Consider the following 17,610-nt stretch of genomic DNA (forward strand, 5'->3'; position numbering starts at 1 on the left):
TATTCGATGTAGTTATAGATGTAATGGTGCTGATAGCCACTTTGTTTTTCAGCCTGCACACATAAAAATTATAATAGATCTCAGATGTTTCCAGAATTTGGCAATTTCTCCCTCAAAAAGCAAAAGAAGAAGAAAAAAAAAGCCTTGTGATTTCTAAGCGGCCAAAATACACTCTTGGCTTTTCCCTTTTGGACATTTTTTCTGGCTTCTTGCAGAAGGAATGGTCAGATAACACTGTTTCACAGAAATTTAGTGAGAGTCACACACGAACTTTGCATTTTCTAGCAGTTACATGGAAAATCAATAAGACAAAAAGAAAAATTAATTTTAAAATTCTGTGTTATTCAACCACATCCAACACGTCCCCAGCTCGTGCCCAGCTGCTCCTGCTCCGGGTGGCGCAGGAGGTGCCGGAGGCGAGCTGGGAGAGGCAGGTGGGCGGGAAGGACCGGGTGTGGACTGGCCCGTCCTCAGGGGAGCTGGGAAGCGGGGAGGCGGACAGCTGTCCTCAGCTGTGTGCGCGGGACTCGGCCACTTGGCGAATCCCTTTCAAGGTGCGCACTGGTTATAACAGTTCATGGCTCTCAGGATTGTAGGGAGAACTAGATCGCGTGTGAAAACACTTGGGAAATTCGTGGTGAACGTTAAGCATTGAATAAATGTTAAAACGGACTTGTGTGCACACACATTCGCACACCCACGCATTGCTTTTTAAATACTCGCGGCTCTTGGCAGTACCTGTGGGGACAGGTCCGATCCCGAGAACCAGCTTCTGCTGTTGTTCGTAAGGAATTTGCAATCACTTTCCATTTACCTTTAAAAAGTCATATGATACCAGGATGGGTAATGTTCCTGTTCTTGTTTCTTCTCTATTTCTGCCCCAGCCCCATTCCTTTCCTCCTCCCCCCCGATTCTGTTGATTATTTCCATCTTGGCTTCTGGTCTAGATGATTCTCTGCAGACAAAGGCGGAGAGAGTGAAACACTCAGTTTTCCTTTCCGTCCACAGAAGTATCTGAGAAATTTGTGGATGTGTTTAGAGCTAAGCTGCTAGACTTCTGATGAGTCAGATCGAGCCTTTGATGTTTCCACTGACCAAAAAGCAGAGGCGAGAGGCGTTAACTCGTGGCTGCTCCCACGGGTGGGGTGTGGACGCTTCTGGTCCTTGCGCCTTAGTTTTGAAATTCAAGAACACTAGTCTTGGGGAGAAATGTTTACAGAGAGTTCCAGTGGCTGAAAGTTTGGTTCTTTAAAAGCATCAGTAGCGTCTTTCCCCCAGAGTACCATTCCTACATCAAAACATCTGAAATATCTAGCCCGTGCGTCCAATCCTGGATTTCCTCCCAAAATGAGTAAGGTAATTGGTCGCAGAAGGAAAATGACTGCATTTCTGTGTGATAACACGCATTTGAGTATTATCAATAGCTGTTTCTTAAGGGCAGGGAAATGTACACCCTCTTTATGGTTTTAAATATTCAGTTGCTGGTAAAGGTCAGTACAAAGTGTTCTTTTATTTGTCAGGGCCCAAGACGAAACTGTCAACACCAAGCAGCTAATGACCCAACAGAGTAATTACATTGCTTTGCTCTAAAAACAACAGCAACAAAATGAGTTATTTGCATTTTCCTTACTTGGGGGCTGATATTATAACCCATATCAAAATTTTCAACCCTAATTTGTCACATGAATTATTGGGGTGTCACATTTTCCTGATGTGACTTTACAAGGAGAACACATCACAGCAGCGTGGCTGCAATGTGAACATGAAGTTTCTTTGAGCAACTTTATCCTGACTGGTGATTAAAGTGGCCCCTCCTGCCCGTGGGCTGTGATTGAGGCAGGTCGGGGTGCCGGCCAGCCAGTCAGGGGTTGGCTGGACGGGGCTGGTGGCCTGCAGAAAGGATAAGAGCTTCTCTTTGGGTACCTGCCCTGTACCTATTTCTGGAGCGCCAGGCAAATTCTTGACTCTCCGAGGCTCACAGTGCTGGTGGGTTTCCGTCGGGCTGTGGCTCTGAAGTTACAAGAGCAGGTGCAGGGGCTCAGGTTGCCGGGAGACATTGTTATCACATCCAGATTTAGGGCCATGCCGCGTGTCTGGGCCCAGGAGATGTCTTTACCTTGACTGATTCTTGTTTCCTGCTTCCAGGTGAGACAGCATCTGACAGGTGAGTAGAGAGACCCCTGTGGGTTAGATATTAAAAATGATGGAGGGTGGTCCAACCAGGTGGTACCTTTTCCCAGTTTTAGGGTCTTGGGCCAGTTGCCAGCTTTTCTGTGTCCCAGTTTCCTCACCAGTGCAGCTGGGCACGGTGATCCTTACTCCATAAATGGGTTTGAAGATTTCAGGGGATGAGTGCACAGGCACCACTGATGGTGACTGACAGTGTAGGCAGTTATTAGCCGATTAAGTCTGCTTGCTTTATAATTATCTGCTCAACAATGAGAGGCAACAGCAGGATACTACGCCCAGACCACAGTAAGATGGACATAATGTGCAGAAAGAGATGTAGAAAGCATTCCTTTTAAGAACACTTGTAAAATGTGTATGCACCACGACAAGTGAATTTAAAGAACTGTTTCTAAGGAGTCAAGTCAATTTTCTGCTCAGAATGTGGTTTGAGTAGAAGCATTTGAGTCTGTCTCTGAAGGGTCCAGGGCCTTTCATGAGATGAGGACAAGGGTCTCCACACAGTAGCCTGAAAACCGTCCCAACAACACGCCTGCAATTTTTATTTCCTACCGTGCCTCACAGGTGCAGCCCCGAACACAAGTGTGTTGCCTTCGTGTGAGAAATGCTCGTTGTTTGAACTGGTGGAATAAGTTGTCTCTAGTGGATGTCTGGTCTTGTCATTCTGCGGTTTTGGATCTTTCTCTGGCACTCTGAGGTCTGCGGGTAGAAGTTCAGCTCCTCAGCTTGGACGTCCATGACTCTCTCTCCCACTGACCCGGGCTTCTCGCCTCTTCTCCCATCTCACCAGCTTTCGGATGTTTTAATCCCCTTCCGTTGTTTGGTGGGTACCTGCCTCACCACCGCCCTTTGCACGTGCTGCCCACGCTGCCTGCAATGCCTGTCCTCGGGTTTGCCCGGCTCACCTGGGACCAGCACTTTTCCCGGGAAATCAGAGGCAAGGAGGTCCCCTTCCCACTGTTCCCACAGGAGCCCGTGTCCCCAGTCGTAACACCGTCACTCATTTCATCGCCCCAGGCTGAACGCACGTGGAGGTGGGCGGGCGCACACGCCTCCGACAGCACGTGTGTCGTGTGGGTCGGTCTCACTCCCCATTCTCTTCTTATTTCCAGTAGGACTGGCTCCTTCTCTGATGCGTTCGGTGACAGGGATGCAGACACTGCTCACTGAGGTAAGATCCCAGGCAGAGAAGGGGCACGTACTCTGCAAGGGGAGCAAGGAACGGGGAGCGGGCTGCATTGTGATCCACTTACGCAGGACAGCCCACGCGCGCGTCCTGTGCACACAAACGCGGGGACTGAGAGCAAGCTGCCCTTCCTGTGCGTTAACCGCTGTGTGCCACCCCCTGTGGCACGAAGGTCTACCCGGGGACCGCAGCTTTCCTCTGGGGCCCCAGACCTCCCTTCAGGTAAGTTTGCTTTATCACAATGGTTATGTAGGTTTTTCCCACATTGAGTATAAATGGAGATCAGTCCCAGAGAGGTGTAAAAGTGAGCAGAAACTGGAAAATGAGACTAAGCTGATGGTTGGACATGAGATAGGAAAAACATGCAAACAAAGGAGTTGCTGTCAAGAATTATTACTATTTTCCTGTAATTGGAGTTCCGCTGGCTTGTCTGAACAGACAGGCACCCTCAGCACTCAGAGCAGAGCTGGAATCGGGGGCGTGGGGCCTCTGCCCACCGCTCGCTAGATGCAGGTGTTTCCTGCTGCTGCCGGCAGGGGCTTCCGGACATCGAAAGCTCCTGCGGTCCTGGATGTGTATTCCCTTCCTGACCCACGGCTGGGATGGCTCACCAACTGGCAAAAGAAAAAAAATCCTGTCCACTTGGAGTGAAAAAGTAAGCCAAGCAGACTGGTTGATAGACTCGAAAGCATCAGAGTCCCTCAGAGGCCCAGGTGTGCCCTCCCTGCACTGAGCTCCTCCGGGATTGTGATTCTCAGAGCTTGAGAAAGACCACAGAGAAACTCATTATCAATTTTTATTTCCTACCATACACCAAATGTACAGCACTGAACACAATTGGTTGCTTTGATGTAAGAAATATTAATTGTTTGAAGAAACAGTATACAAACTACTTCAAATTAAAAAAAATGCATACATCATTGCCTTTTTGTTGTTTACAAAAGACCCGATTTACAGTATCGATCATTAACATAGTTGAAAGGAAAAAAAGTTTCAGTGCACATTACAAAATACATCAAGTACAAAGGAGGCAAATAAATACAAACGTACGTCACAAAACATCCTGTCCGAACTAGGCAAACACAAACCAATTAACCTGAAGTCATAGTAAATTATGGCAATAAATACATAGGTTGGTAAGAGATTTCTTTTAAATTAAATAAAATATATAACAAACTTGTTAAAATATTTAGCAAATTAAACTTTTGTCTTTGTAATAAGTGAACTCATTTGTATGCAACTATCAAGTATCGTATAGTAAAATGTCTGCAAGTACATAACTTTAATAGAAAATTTCGTTTGGTGTCTCATTTATAATAGACAGCACATATGGTAGCTCTTTTTTTTTTAAGTTGATTTTTAAATAAACACCGTTCCTACCTAAGAACAGACATCTCATTTTCACTAGACTAGGAGTCGAGGATTCAAATGAACCCCAAACCGAAGTTCAGCCCCACGTAGCACAGAGCACCGACCGCAGTGTCACGGGGTGCGGTCGCTGTCCGCGGTACTTCAGTCTGTGCCGTAGCGGCAACTACAGCGGAACACAGCAAGCCTGTGAGTGCCATTGCATTCAGTGCACACGTCCATGAGGCTAGGAAAAATAAGCACTTTGTCACAGCACAGAAATCAAGCCCATTTACACGGAGGCACGTCGCACACCAGGCGTGTGTGCACAGCAGAAAGGCAGTTGAGCTGGTTGTCTATACCTTCTTCTTAAAAAAAATAAATATAAAAAAACTTTTGAAACAATGCTTAACTACTTTACAATCCCTGAAATAGACATTGCCTTTACGATAGCAACTACTAAACTCTGATCCATCCGGAAATTCAAGGTCGCGGGCTCAACGTCGTGTCGGTGAGTGTGTGTGGGTGTGTGCCTGTGGGCGTGCGTGTGTGTACTGTGCAGCACGTGTAGCCCCGCAGAAAGACTTCTACCAACTTGGATGCTGTCTGGTTGTCGAGGGAGGCTGAGACAGCGTCGCCAGCGCTCAAAGCAACGACTGAGATCCGGGTAACATTTTTGCAAGTGTGACTATTTTTTCCATTCCTTTCCAGTCAACCCAGTAAGATAAATGCTATTTCAGGGGATTTGGTATCTACACGGTTTTCCATTTGGATGCGTTTGCATTTGCCAAGTACAAACCTACGTCATCACCCCTTGTGCGTTGTACCAACGTGGGGAAGGAAAGCCTGGCCGGTCACATCAAGTCTTCCTTCTTGTCTTGGGGTAAGAGTTGCCAACTATCTGATTTAACTTGAAAAACAAATAGACAAATCTGCGTCACTAAAAACCTTGCTCCTTTAAAACATTCCAAACAAATAATTCATTTTAACTGAAACTCCATAGCCAAGTCGAATCCTTTGCTGATTGCTCTACTTAATTATTGCTGACAAATTCAGAACCGGCTGATTTCCAGTCTCCTGTGCTTCTGTGAGGGCGCACACCCCACCAGTGGGCGTCCTTTACCTTGTGTGCACCTTGCCCAAGCGCATTTATAAATACGAAGCCAGTGAGGGGGGAGGGGGCAGAAGTGTGCAATAAAAATCAAACTGGACCCTAGTGCAGTCCTTAGACAAGGATTTCCTTCATACTTTTCCGTCTTTCATTTAAACCCAGCAAGATATGTGATTTGACAATAGTATTTCTATTTAAATTCTATTGGAAAATAAATTAATAAACACACTTGTAAAAATATGGCAGACTTCAAAATGCAGTTAAAGATAAAAAAAACTCTTTGATTAGAAATAAATAAAATATAAAAATGTCACATTTATTTTACATATACTTTACAAAAAGAAAAACCCAGAGAGAGTGCAATGAAGAAAAAAAAGAAAAACATACGAAAATAAATAAGATCTAATATTTGACTGCATTGCGTTTAATCCAAAGAGTTTATCATAGATTTTTTTTCCTTTTCACGTCAGCTGGGGGAGAATTAGTGCAATGGTGCAGTTGTAAACGCAGGGCGGCACCTGCCCGCCTCAGCGGCGAGCCCCGGTCACATCCGGCGGTGTGGCTGCGGGGGCGAGCCCCCACCCTCAGTGCGTGGTCCTTCCTACACGTGGATGCCTCTGACCGCCTGTTTGATGCTCTCCAGCAGAGCCTTGCACTCCGGGGAATGGTCCCGCTCCAGATTGCTGTACATGTCTGTGAGCGTGTTGACGTAGGCCTCGAAATTCTGCTCACTGATGGGCCCCTAAATGGGGACAAGACACATTGCACCATACACATGATCCAGGCTGTGGGGAACGGGGACCACGGGCATGGGAAAGCGTGTGACCCTGGCATCTGGGAGGAATGCAGGCATCTGGGGAGACGCAGAGACTAAGTGGGTGCTGCTCCCTCTTCACTCGGTTAATGGGGTTAGTGTGCCCAAATGCTCCCGTTCTGTGGTCAGTTTGCAGCCACAGCAGGTGGACGTCTGGCTGCTGGGCTGGGCCACTCACAGCTGCACCGTGAATCCCGACAGGGAGGCTCAGCCCGATGTGCGGTGCGCAGCACAGAGACACTGTTTGCGGGAGGTGAGTGTGGACGGGGTGGGGAGGAAGGCTTTGCCGGCACCAGAAGTTCCCACTGACAGCTCTGGGCTGGAATTTAAGGAATTTACGGTGGGACAAGTTGCTCAGTCACCAGCTGCCTAGTGGGAGTGTGTCCTCATCTCCTCCTTTTGTCCGTCTTCCCCTGAGGGTCACAGTCATAGGCTTATTCATTTATTTATTTTAAAACCTCTCTGTCTTTCTGGGTGGAATGTTGGATTCACAACATCAGGGTCTGTTCGCCTCTGATTCTTTGTGTGTGTGTGCTGGTATCTCCTTTGCCTAATGTGGGACTTCAGAGAACAGCCCCAGATGTGGGGCAGATGTGGAAACTGCACAAGAGAGTATGAGGGACTGAGGGGCGGGGAGGGAGCGCCGCTCAGCCACTTTTGGGTGCGTTCCCCAGCTTTTTGCAGCCGTGCCACCCTGACCTCTCAAGAGGTTGGAAGACAGGACTTGTGAGAGGTCTGAACACTAAGGAGCAGTAACACCACTGTCACCACTGGCTTTCCCAGCGTGAAGCTGACTGTGTGGTGCTCAGCGAGGCACTGATCTCTCAGCGCTGTCTGACCCTGACTTCTGTCCCTGTGTCGTTTCTGCTGTAGTTTCGTGAGTTTCTAGCTCGCCGAGGACGCACGTGGCAGAGAGAAAGGCGCCACGCTGCAAAGCCAGGTCACTTCGCTCGCGCTGGCTTTGGAACCTCGGTTAAATTACGTAGGTCTCTGAGCCTCGAGTTTGTCACCCATAGGATAGGAGACTGGTGCTCGGATGAACTGTGAACGGTCAGTGTGGTCAGCCCCCAGATCACCACGAGCGTGCCGTGTACAGAACTATGCAAGGTACGGCTTATCTCCTACGGTTAATGGTTCTCACAGCACCGTCGAGAAAAGTGTTACAGAATCCAAATGTCAAGTAAGAGTTAGACAAACGTTAAGGAATAACATTACAGTAACATCCAATAATTACCTTACTATTGGCCATAAAGTGACAGCTTATTTTCCTTTTGTTTTTTTATTACATTATTTTTAAAAAATTATTGATGTTTTTTACTTGTCAAGAGACATATTTGGAATATGTCAAGGTGGGCGCTCCATGCTGGCAAGTTGGGTAAATTGAGATTTACTGCTTTCAGGAAAACCAGCCACATTTCTCTATTAAATTGCTGCTTGTTTAAACCATCCTGTATATCAAATTTGCAGCTTTAGAAAACTTGTTCTAAAAACATATGCACTGAGGAAATTAAAAGCATTCAGCAGGCAGCCCATCTTCCAAATGTTTATTATATTTGTGAAAATGGAAAGGAAACTAATTTTCTATGAATTTTAAATAATCTCAGTGCCTCACATATGTGTTCAGCTTTTGGAAACAGGATACCTTGCTCACTTTTATGCTTTTTACTCCATGTGAAGAGACCTTTGGTAAGTTCTTCACACTTAGGATGAAGGAACCACTAAGTTGAATGGTGTTCTCACAGTTCTTGAGTTGGGTGGATGAGGTGAGTGGCTGGGTCTCAGATTTTGTAAGCCATGTCAGCAAGTTTTCTCTTTGGAAACCAATCTTTAGAGTGGGAACTTTGGCTTCCAACTTTCATATTACATTATGAAACAAGTTTCAAATAAACCTTCATCTTTAAATGACTCCCGCGGCATCAAAAGCGCTTGGGCGTCATGCAGTGTAAACGCACGTATCTGTCACGTTCCCAGGGAAGTGACTGCAAATCGACGTGACGAAGTGGGGGGCGGCGGCTGGGACGGTGGATGGCGCCCCCAGAGCCGACACTCCCGCCCTGGCCCATGGGTGACAGCTCGCCGACACTGGGAGGACCGGGAAGCCGGGGGTGGGACTCACCATCTGCGGGAGCTGGATGTCAGCGAGGCTGGAGATGAGGGCCCGGCTCAGCCCCGCCAGCTCCTGCAGCAGGCTCTCGTTGCTCTGCTCTATCAGTCTGTTCTCCTCCTCTATCGTCTTCAAGTTGCTCTCCATCGACGTGATCTGAAACGGAAATAACTTGGGAGTACAAGCGGCGGAGCTGGGAAGCCCGAGGCATCAGCTGCAGACGGCAGCCCCTCCCCCCCAACCAGGTTGCAGCCTCTCCCTGCCTCCCCAGCCCCATCGCTCTGGGGATACGGAGCATCCCCGAGTGTGTCTGGAGCCCAGATGTCCCCCGGGATGACAGGTCCATGTCTCCATGAGGCTGGAGATGGACATCTCGAGCTCTGCCCGTTCAAGGGCAAACCCCCGCTGTTTCCTGCACCCACTCCCTACGTGGTCCTCTCCTTTCCAGCTGATGGCGACCTGCCTGCTGTCCAGGCCTGGGAGGCGGCCTGACGCTCTTTCTCTCACACTCACAGCCACCGGCTCCTCCTTCCAAAGGCCCAGAGTGGGGACTGTCCCCACTTGGACTGTGCCCCCTTCTCAGGGGCGTCCCTGCATCCGGCTGTGTCCCCCAGTCTCCCTCCCCGGCTTCAACACACTTACCAACACAAGTCTCTTAAAACGTCAGGCAGATTGTGGGTCATATAGGATCCTGTTCACCCGCGGCTCTAAACCCCACAATGGCTTTGCGTTCATTCAGTACAAAACCCGACATCTGAAAAGTGGCCTGGGGGGCCCCACGGGTTACCTGGGGCTCATCCCCCCCAACTACACACCTGCCAACCCTGGGCCTTCTCGGGGTCGAGGGGTCTGGCAGTGGCCGGTGTTATTGTTCACAACACTCTTCCCCCAACCTGTTTGCTCACCCCCTCAGTTCCTCAAGTCTCCGCCAAAATGCCTCCTTCTCCCAAGGCTGAGCTGGGCTGTCCTGTCTCCTGGGGAAACCTGACTGCTTCTCCCGGCCCTTTCTCCCAGACGATGCAATTCATCATTTATGATTTTTTTTTTTTTTTTTTTTTGGTTATTGTCTGCCTCCCCTTCTAGACTTTAAGCTCCAGGAGGGCAGAGATCTTTGCTTTCTCCACTAATGGTTTGCAGGACGCGTTTCAATGATTTGCAAACCAAGGCATGAAGCCTTTTCGGAGTCCTGGCCGCTGTAAGTGGGAGGTCACGATGCTGGTCACATTGAGGCCTGTTTTTCAGACGGACTCACAGCTGCTGTGAGGGAGGGTGTCTGAGAGCCAGTAACAGGTGGTCTACACGCCCACGGTTCAGGAGAGGGGGAGGAAGGCACCGCACCCTAACTTCATCTCACTATTCTTTCCCTTTGGGTTTGTTGCAATAGACTCATTATTAGTGTTTTTAAAGGTCCGGGACTGAACCTTTAATTTCCGTGTGGGTAAATGTAGTCGGGGGTGGGGGCAGACATTATACAGGGGAATGCAGAACTGAGAGATTGCTTGGCTTTTCAGGAAACAATCTCTCACGAAAGTCTTGGAAAAGATCTGTTTCTGTCAAACTGACTCATTCAGGGGTGTTCTAGGAAAATTAAATTAAAAAGTTGCTCTGTTTACCTTGAACTACGGGTGAAGGTAAGTATTTTCAAATCTCCTCGTGACAGTTTTTCTAAAGCACCACGTGCTCGACAAGTGTCTGCAATTACAGGAGGATCTGTTTTATTTGCTGATAAAACCTCTGGTGCGCCCGAGGCCATGGGAGCGGTCCTGCCCACAGCTGCCAAGTCGCAATGGCCCGGGGTTCACCTGGTCAGGTCTGCGCCATGATGGTGCAGCGGGACCTTCTCTGTATTCACTGCAGGAGGTCAGGGTGTGCTTTATCGCGAGGTTTAAGACCCAACAGTTCGATATTCTGTCTCCACTTAGGATTATGATTACCTAAAGCCACTGCTTCCTCTCTTTCTTTTTTTCCCTTTTACCTGAGTCTGGAGTTTCATCATATCCGCTTCAATTTTAAGATTGGACTCGTTCAGCTCCTTTATTTCTTCATCCAAGTGCCTGATTTCTTCATCACTCTCTATACCTATGAAAAAAAGTCAAGACTGTTTTAGTTCACACCAAAAATACGAGACTGTGACAAATCTGAGTCATTTTACGTTTAGCTGGCGTTTGTTCAGTGAAAATGAGACTTTAATTGGAAACGTTATATTTTTACCCGAATCCATACCCAGGATTCTAAAAAAGTGGGTGAGAAGCGTTGCAGGAGCCCCGCCCTTTGAACGGGGGCCCCAGCGTCCCCGCAGCTCCGCTCTGCGCCAGCTCTGCGGCGGGAGGGGCCCGGCCACCTCCCGTTCCGCCCGGGCCGGACCCTGCGGGGCAGCCGCCGTCCCCCCCTCGGCCGCACGGAGCCTCGCGGGGCCCGCAGGAGGCACGCCGGCCCCGGGCACCGCGTGCCCGCCCGGGGCGGGGCGGCCGAGCCCCCAGCGCGGGGCCCCGGGGTGTCGGGACGGGCGCGCGCGAGACCGCGCCGCGCGCGGGGCCGCTGCCTGCGGGCCGCTGTCGGGGGGGCTCCCCGTGGACCCGGGGCGGGGCCGCCGCCGGACCCTCGCCCTGCCCCTCCCTGTGCTTCCGCGCCCTCCTCCGTGAAACCGGTGTGAAGTCCTCGCTGTGAGAACCGACGACATGCAACACGAAGCGCTGCACACACAGCGGGTCCTCAGTGACCGGAGTTCTTGTCCCAGGTTTTTTGATTGAAGTACCGTTGGTTTACAGCGCTGTTAGCCGCCGGCGTGCAGCTTAGCGACCCAGTCGTGCGTATCTATACGTGTATTCATTTTCTTGTTCTTTATAATTGCAGGTTTCTACAAGACATTGAGTACAGCTCCCTGTGCTCAACAGTAGGTCCTTATTGTCTGTTTTATTTTATTACTTTTTTAAATCTCCATTCTATTTTATTTTAAAAAATTTAAAAGATGGAGGCGCAGTCAGTTTCCGACGGGGCGTCCACGCCCGGCGCGGCGCATCGCGCTTCGGTCACACCTGCGCACGCGGGCGTCCGCGTTCGCGCTCCCTCTCCGCGCAGGCGGCCGCCGGGGGAGAACGCGGCGCCCGGAGCCGCGCGGCGGGGCCTCGCCGTGGCCGTGTCCGGGCGGGCGGGCGCCGGCCCGCCGAGCGCACCTACCTCCACTTGCTTTGAGCTTGACGGTCATTAGTTCTTCTGAGACCTTGCCCTTCTTGATGGCCTGCGCGTTGAGAGGACATCCAGACAAGCTGTGAAAAGAGAAGTTACACTGATGTGTAAACACCTACAAAAACTAGAATTCTGTGTCCCCCACTTCCTGTTTCAGCCTCTGCCTGCTGACTGTAATCTGAAGTCTCTTTGCAGGAAATAACGCTACCTGTGAAAACAAGAGCGAAGGACCCTCAAACACTGTAAAACGTTGTGTGTCTTTTCCCTTAAATCAAAATACAAATAGCTACAGGCGATACTTCACTTAATCACTTTTGCTAAAACGCTGCCATTGTGCGTTGACACGGGCACCTTCCTTTAGCAGCGGTGATTCTCTGTAAAGGGAAGATGGTACCTGTACAGTTTCTATAAGAATTGCTCCAAATGAGTCAAAACTCCACGCATAGTAAAGTAGAATGCAGTTTCTCCTGACCTCGTGCTGGCCATACAGACCCAAAACAACACCCCCTCCAAGGCAAATTCAGTCTGAGCAGGGGAAAGGCTCTAATGTTTTCTTTAACTTTTAGAACATTATTTGTCAGTAGAAAAATCTCTCCGTGAAAGGGAAATAAAAGAACGGCTGTAAGCACCTTCAGGTGCACTCGGTGCCGGGCAGCGCAGGGCCCCGGCGGGGTCTGTACGCTTTTCCTGGCGAGCTGCACCCTTCACCATGTGTTTCTTTCCTATAATATCATCTGTTTTACTTAAAGTGCACCAAAATGGTACTGACAACATCGAACCAAGCTAATTTCCTGTAGTTCATGATAAGATGGTTTTGTTGTTCTGCACAGCCATTCATTCTCTTGCAATTTGGTTATATTTTTGGAGACACAATTTTTAAATACAATTAAAAATTATCATAATCAGCCATTTAAAATGTCTTTTCCCCAAAGAAATTTGGTTACAATTCACGCATGAAATCATCATTTTCAATCCAAAGATTAGAACACTCGGCAAAGTGAAAGAAAATTTTTCTGAAGCAGAGTCCTTAATAAATGTTTGCAGAATGAGTGTCATTTTTAAGAATTTTAAATGATTCCATATTAAGATTATATGGAATAAAACAATAAGAGATAAGTAATATTACACATAAAAGGACGGCTATGTGGTTTGCCAAGATTTGATAAATTATGAACTATTTTACACAGGAGAAGAGCATAATGAAAAAGCAGAAGCTGAACTGTGAACCTGATTTTTCTATTTTGGAAGCTTCTCGTTGTAAAGAGTGGCCTGTATAAGTTTACCTTTTTTTCTGGAAAGTCTGCCCAAGTCTGTCTTGTTTTATGTCACACACTGTGTTCTCATGTTTAGTTGGTAAGCTGGATTTTAAAAGTGACCTGCAGGAAATCCGTTTGTAATACCTCCTCATAACGTCTCTGACTCTGCCCTCAGGATCTGCTGTGTCCAGACGACAGGGTGCTGACGTGTCCAGGTGTAACAGGGGTGTGGAAAGGTCATGAACCCCCACCCCCCAAAAACCAGGAGACTTAGAACCGACTACAGTGAAGTGATGGAAATGAGGCTTTGTTTTAAAAAATGCCACTGGAAAAAAATGTCACTCTAAAAAAAAAAGATATAATGAGCTTATTTACAAACCGGAAATGTACTCACAGGTGTAGAAAACAAACTATGGTTACCAAAGGGGAGAGGGGTCGGGGGAAGAGATAAATCAGGGGTTTGGGGGTTGCAGATACAATTACTACATATAAAATAGATAAACAACAAGGACCTGCTGTGCAGCACAGGGAACTGTATGCCATACTTTGTAATCACCTATAATGGAAAAGAACCTGAAAAATTACGTATGTACGTATGTGTGTGTATATATCTATATATATATGTGTATATATATATGAATCACTGTACACCAGAAACTGACCCAACATTGTAGATCAACTGACTTCAATTAAAAGAAAATTAAATCCTTAAAAAAATTTAAAAAAATGCAACTGGGTGTTTTATGTCTCCCAATGTAGTTATATCTTTCAGGATATAAAATAAATCCTAAATGTAAGAAAACTGAGGCAGGAAAATATTTTAAAAGTCCCGTTTCCTCTGGAGGATGGCCACGTCCTCTGCAAGTCTCAATCTCACTGTGCAGGGAAAAAGGAAGGCTGGCCAAGCATCACCTTGAGGGTCTGGGCTCCACACTGAAAAGGCAGGAAAAATGTGTCTACACGGCTTGGACCAAATTCGCAATTCTATTCAGGCACGTGAAGGCAATTTTAGACTGTATCTGCACTTGCCCTGTTACAGCAGAATGGCCAACGACAAATCTGTGCGGTGGACATCACTGTCTGTAATGTATTAATAAACCTCAGTGAAAGTACAGAGCTATGGGTGGCACTAAACGAATTCCGTTAGTCACAGAACTTACGGTTTTAAAGCTGCAAACCTCCGTGATGAAGTGTGTGTGTCTGTGCACTTAACATAGTATCGCTTGTCTTCTCAGCTGTTATTTTTTTTCCAGAGTGGAAGTGTGTAACACTTAATGAAAGGTTTTAAAGTAATTAGTATGTAAATGTAATGCTTATATAATGCACAGGTAATTGTTTTCAACTGTCCTCCAAGGTAAGTTTTGAATTATCCCCATTTTGCTGAAGCTTTTTTGATTAAAGTAGAGTCAATTTACAACGTTGTGTTAGCTCCTGGGGTGCAGCACAGTGAGTCAGTTACACATACGTATTGCAAGGTATTGGGTACAGTTCCCTGTGCTACGCTGTAAGACCTCGTTGTTTATCATTTTATATATCGTAGTTTGTACCTACAAATTTTGAACTCCCAATCTATCCCTCCCCCCTTTCCCCTCTGGTAACCATAGTTTGTTTTCTATGTCCGTGAGTCTGTTTCTGTTTTGTAAGTAAGTTTACTACTGTCGTTTTTAAAGATTCCACATATAAGTGATATCATATGATATTTTTCTTTCTCTTTCTGACTTATTTCACTTAGAATGATGATCTCCAGGTCCATCCCTGTTGCTGCAAATGGCATTATTTTCTTCTTTTTTATGGCTGAGTAATACTTCATTGAATATTTATATATTTATTTATTTATTTATTTATTTATTTATTTATTTATTTATTCAGGGTTTGTAAAGGTTTAAGGGGTTAAACCTCGTGAGGAGCTTAGAGCAGGGCTCTCTGCTGGGACGAAGTGTCCTGAACAGAGGTTAGCTGCTGTTGGGCATCAGAAAGACAGGTGACCACCCTCAGGGTGTCAGGGCCGAGGTACAGAACAAACAAAGATGTGCTGTAGGTCAGAACGTGCTTGTCCAGTGTGCTGTTCCTGCCTCAGTGGATGACCGCACACCTGCACACACAGCCATGTGACTGTGCAAAAGGGAAAGGAGTTATCTGTGCTGAACATCTGGTATGTGCCCGGCAACAAGGTAGACATTTTATTATGCTATTTGTTTAAATCCTGTGTAGAGTTTTAAACAAAAGCATTCTACCCCAAAGGGAATACCCCATATTAAATGTGGTCTCTTCCATCCTGTGAATAATGAGTGAAAAACAGTGGAATCTGAATCACTCATTTGTCTAAACTTTAATTATTTTTCTTCTCGTGGAAAAGAGTCTCTGCATTGCACTGCAGCCTACGTTTTCTAACTCCTGCTTATTGTGAAATAAACAGTATGTACGCAGACACACACAATGTGTGTTTGCGGTTTAAAGAACACCCTTGAGGAGAACACCCTGAATTCACTGCCGGGCACAGAACACACTTTGAGACCCCCGTGCCCCGAGTGACAGCGGCTGCCTGTCCCCCCGAGACAGCCGGTAACTAGAATTCGAGATGAATAATTATTTTGCCTTTTATTTCTTTTCCTTTTTATCTTTTTTTTCGGAAGAAGGAAGGATTTATTTTACTGGAAGCAAGCTAAGAACACCGGAGAGCTTTCCCAAGCCAGCGTCTGAGCCCCGCTTTTTAAAATGCAATTCTGTCGCATGTTTTTTCGCTGTTTGGAAACAGAATCACACCACACAGATGCCTCTGCACTGCTTCCCACTCAGCACTTGCTCGAGACCCGCCTGCCGGTGCCTTTATGCCCACACCATGCTGGGGGCCCCGCACATGGAACCAATGCTGCTCCCGGCACTGCAGGCGGGCGTGGTGGGCGGTCCCGGCATGGGGCGGGGGGAGCAGCGCTGCACCCTGGGACATGGCTGGTCTCCGGGCTCCAGGGAGCAGGCGAGGCTGCGGGGCGGCTGGACGGCCGGGCACCTGCACCTGCTTCCTTACGTCTGACTCTGAAGGTAGTCGGCATCCTGACAGGGTTCTGCCGACTCCTCCTCCCCCTGCAGCACCTGGGGGTCCCCGCCGCTCCGCACCCTCCCCAGGCCTCGGCGGCATCATTTACGACGCCACAATTTTCACAGAGATTGTCTTGTTCTCACTGAGGGCTGTGCTCACCCCCGTCCGGCATTAGTATTTCACGATCAGGGTCAACACAGATCTTACAGGGTCCGCGATGAGGCACTGTGGCCGGTGTGCCGTCAGGCGGCTTGACCAGGACTGCCGTTCCGGATCACAGGATGATGGCGCAGACGCAGGTGGACTCAGCGTGTGCTGCTGTGAACCCGACCGGGCGTCCGACAACCATCAGAAAACAAACTACTTAAAAAGCGCAGCTTCTCTCCAGAAGCGGGTGTGGCTCTTGGAAAGCTTCATTTCCTGACGCCATTGATGACAGGTACCTTGAGGGCGGGACAGGCGTCGAAATGCCCAGCGCGGCCCGTCTGCACCTGCGCATCAGCAGAGCTTCCTTAGACCTGAACTCTGCACCACGCACGGGGGCCCCACCTGCAGGGCGCGGGGACTGAAGACACGGGCCGTGAGTCTCCCAGCTCCTCTCCTTGACGCAGAACGTGGGCCAAAGCCCTGGACGAAGGTCAGCAATGCCTGCAGGCCGCCCGGGGATGAAGGCATCGCGTCACCGTGAGACTAGACAGCCCCGGGCCTCCCGTTCTGTGTCCTTGGCCTTCACTGCGACGTGCTCTTTCTGGCCGCTGCTCCCAGCCACAAAAGAACTACAGTTTGGTCTGAGCTCGAGCCAGTCCCCAAGGGGAAAGGATCGGCAGGAGTGTGTAAAGTGAACGTTCACGGCCACACGTGTCGGAGAGTCAGTATCACCCGCGGAACTGGAGCGAACCGTCTGGAGGCGGGTCCATCACGAAGGGGCAGCAAGAAGAATATTTTAGAACAAAACCCACATGCAGCTATCAGAACCCTTGGAGAGTGTGCAGTGAGTTTTCAGAAAGAGAGAAAATGACATTGCCCGTCCTTCAGACTAGGCAAATACCCAGCTGGCAAGACTCGGCTGGAGTGACATCTAAGGGGCTCTGGTTAACGACCTGGGAGGGGACAAAAACAACCACAACGATGCAACAGAAAGACGGAGAGCAGGGTTACCTCCGGTGGGTGACAAAGACGTTGTTGACGTGGCCCAGGCCGTTGCAGCCAGGCAGGGGGCAGTGCGGAAGCTCCTGCTTGTTCAGCCTCCAGGAGAGGGGTGCCCCATTGAGCGGGCTCTCCTTCTGTCTCTTGGCGGCCAGGGGACAGCCGGAAGCCGTGCGGTGGGAGGTGTATTTACCCGACACGTGACCTTGGCCGTCACACCCGACCACAGGGCACCT

General features: G+C 48.5%; 1 protein-coding gene across 1 annotated transcript in view; it reads right to left on the reverse strand.

Moving 5' to 3' along the window:
- Positions 1–4,156: 4,156 nt before the first annotated feature.
- The window catches only part of ST18 (ST18 C2H2C-type zinc finger transcription factor), an 85,643-nt gene continuing 72,189 nt past the window's right edge, over positions 4,157–17,610 (reverse strand). Inside the window, exons 18-22 of the mRNA XM_010970701.3 lie at positions 17,387–17,608; positions 11,927–12,015; positions 10,725–10,828; positions 8,762–8,905; positions 4,157–6,573 (exon numbers count right to left, since the gene is read on the reverse strand). Of these exons, the coding sequence (XP_010969003.2) occupies positions 6,433–6,573; positions 8,762–8,905; positions 10,725–10,828; positions 11,927–12,015; positions 17,387–17,608 (700 nt within the window). The 3' untranslated portion in view covers positions 4,157–6,432. The remainder of the gene's footprint in view (positions 6,574–8,761; positions 8,906–10,724; positions 10,829–11,926; positions 12,016–17,386; positions 17,609–17,610) is intronic.

This window comes from Camelus bactrianus, chromosome 29 (genome assembly GCF_048773025.1).
Source record: "Camelus bactrianus isolate YW-2024 breed Bactrian camel chromosome 29, ASM4877302v1, whole genome shotgun sequence".
Classification (NCBI taxonomy): domain Eukaryota; kingdom Metazoa; phylum Chordata; class Mammalia; order Artiodactyla; family Camelidae; genus Camelus; species Camelus bactrianus.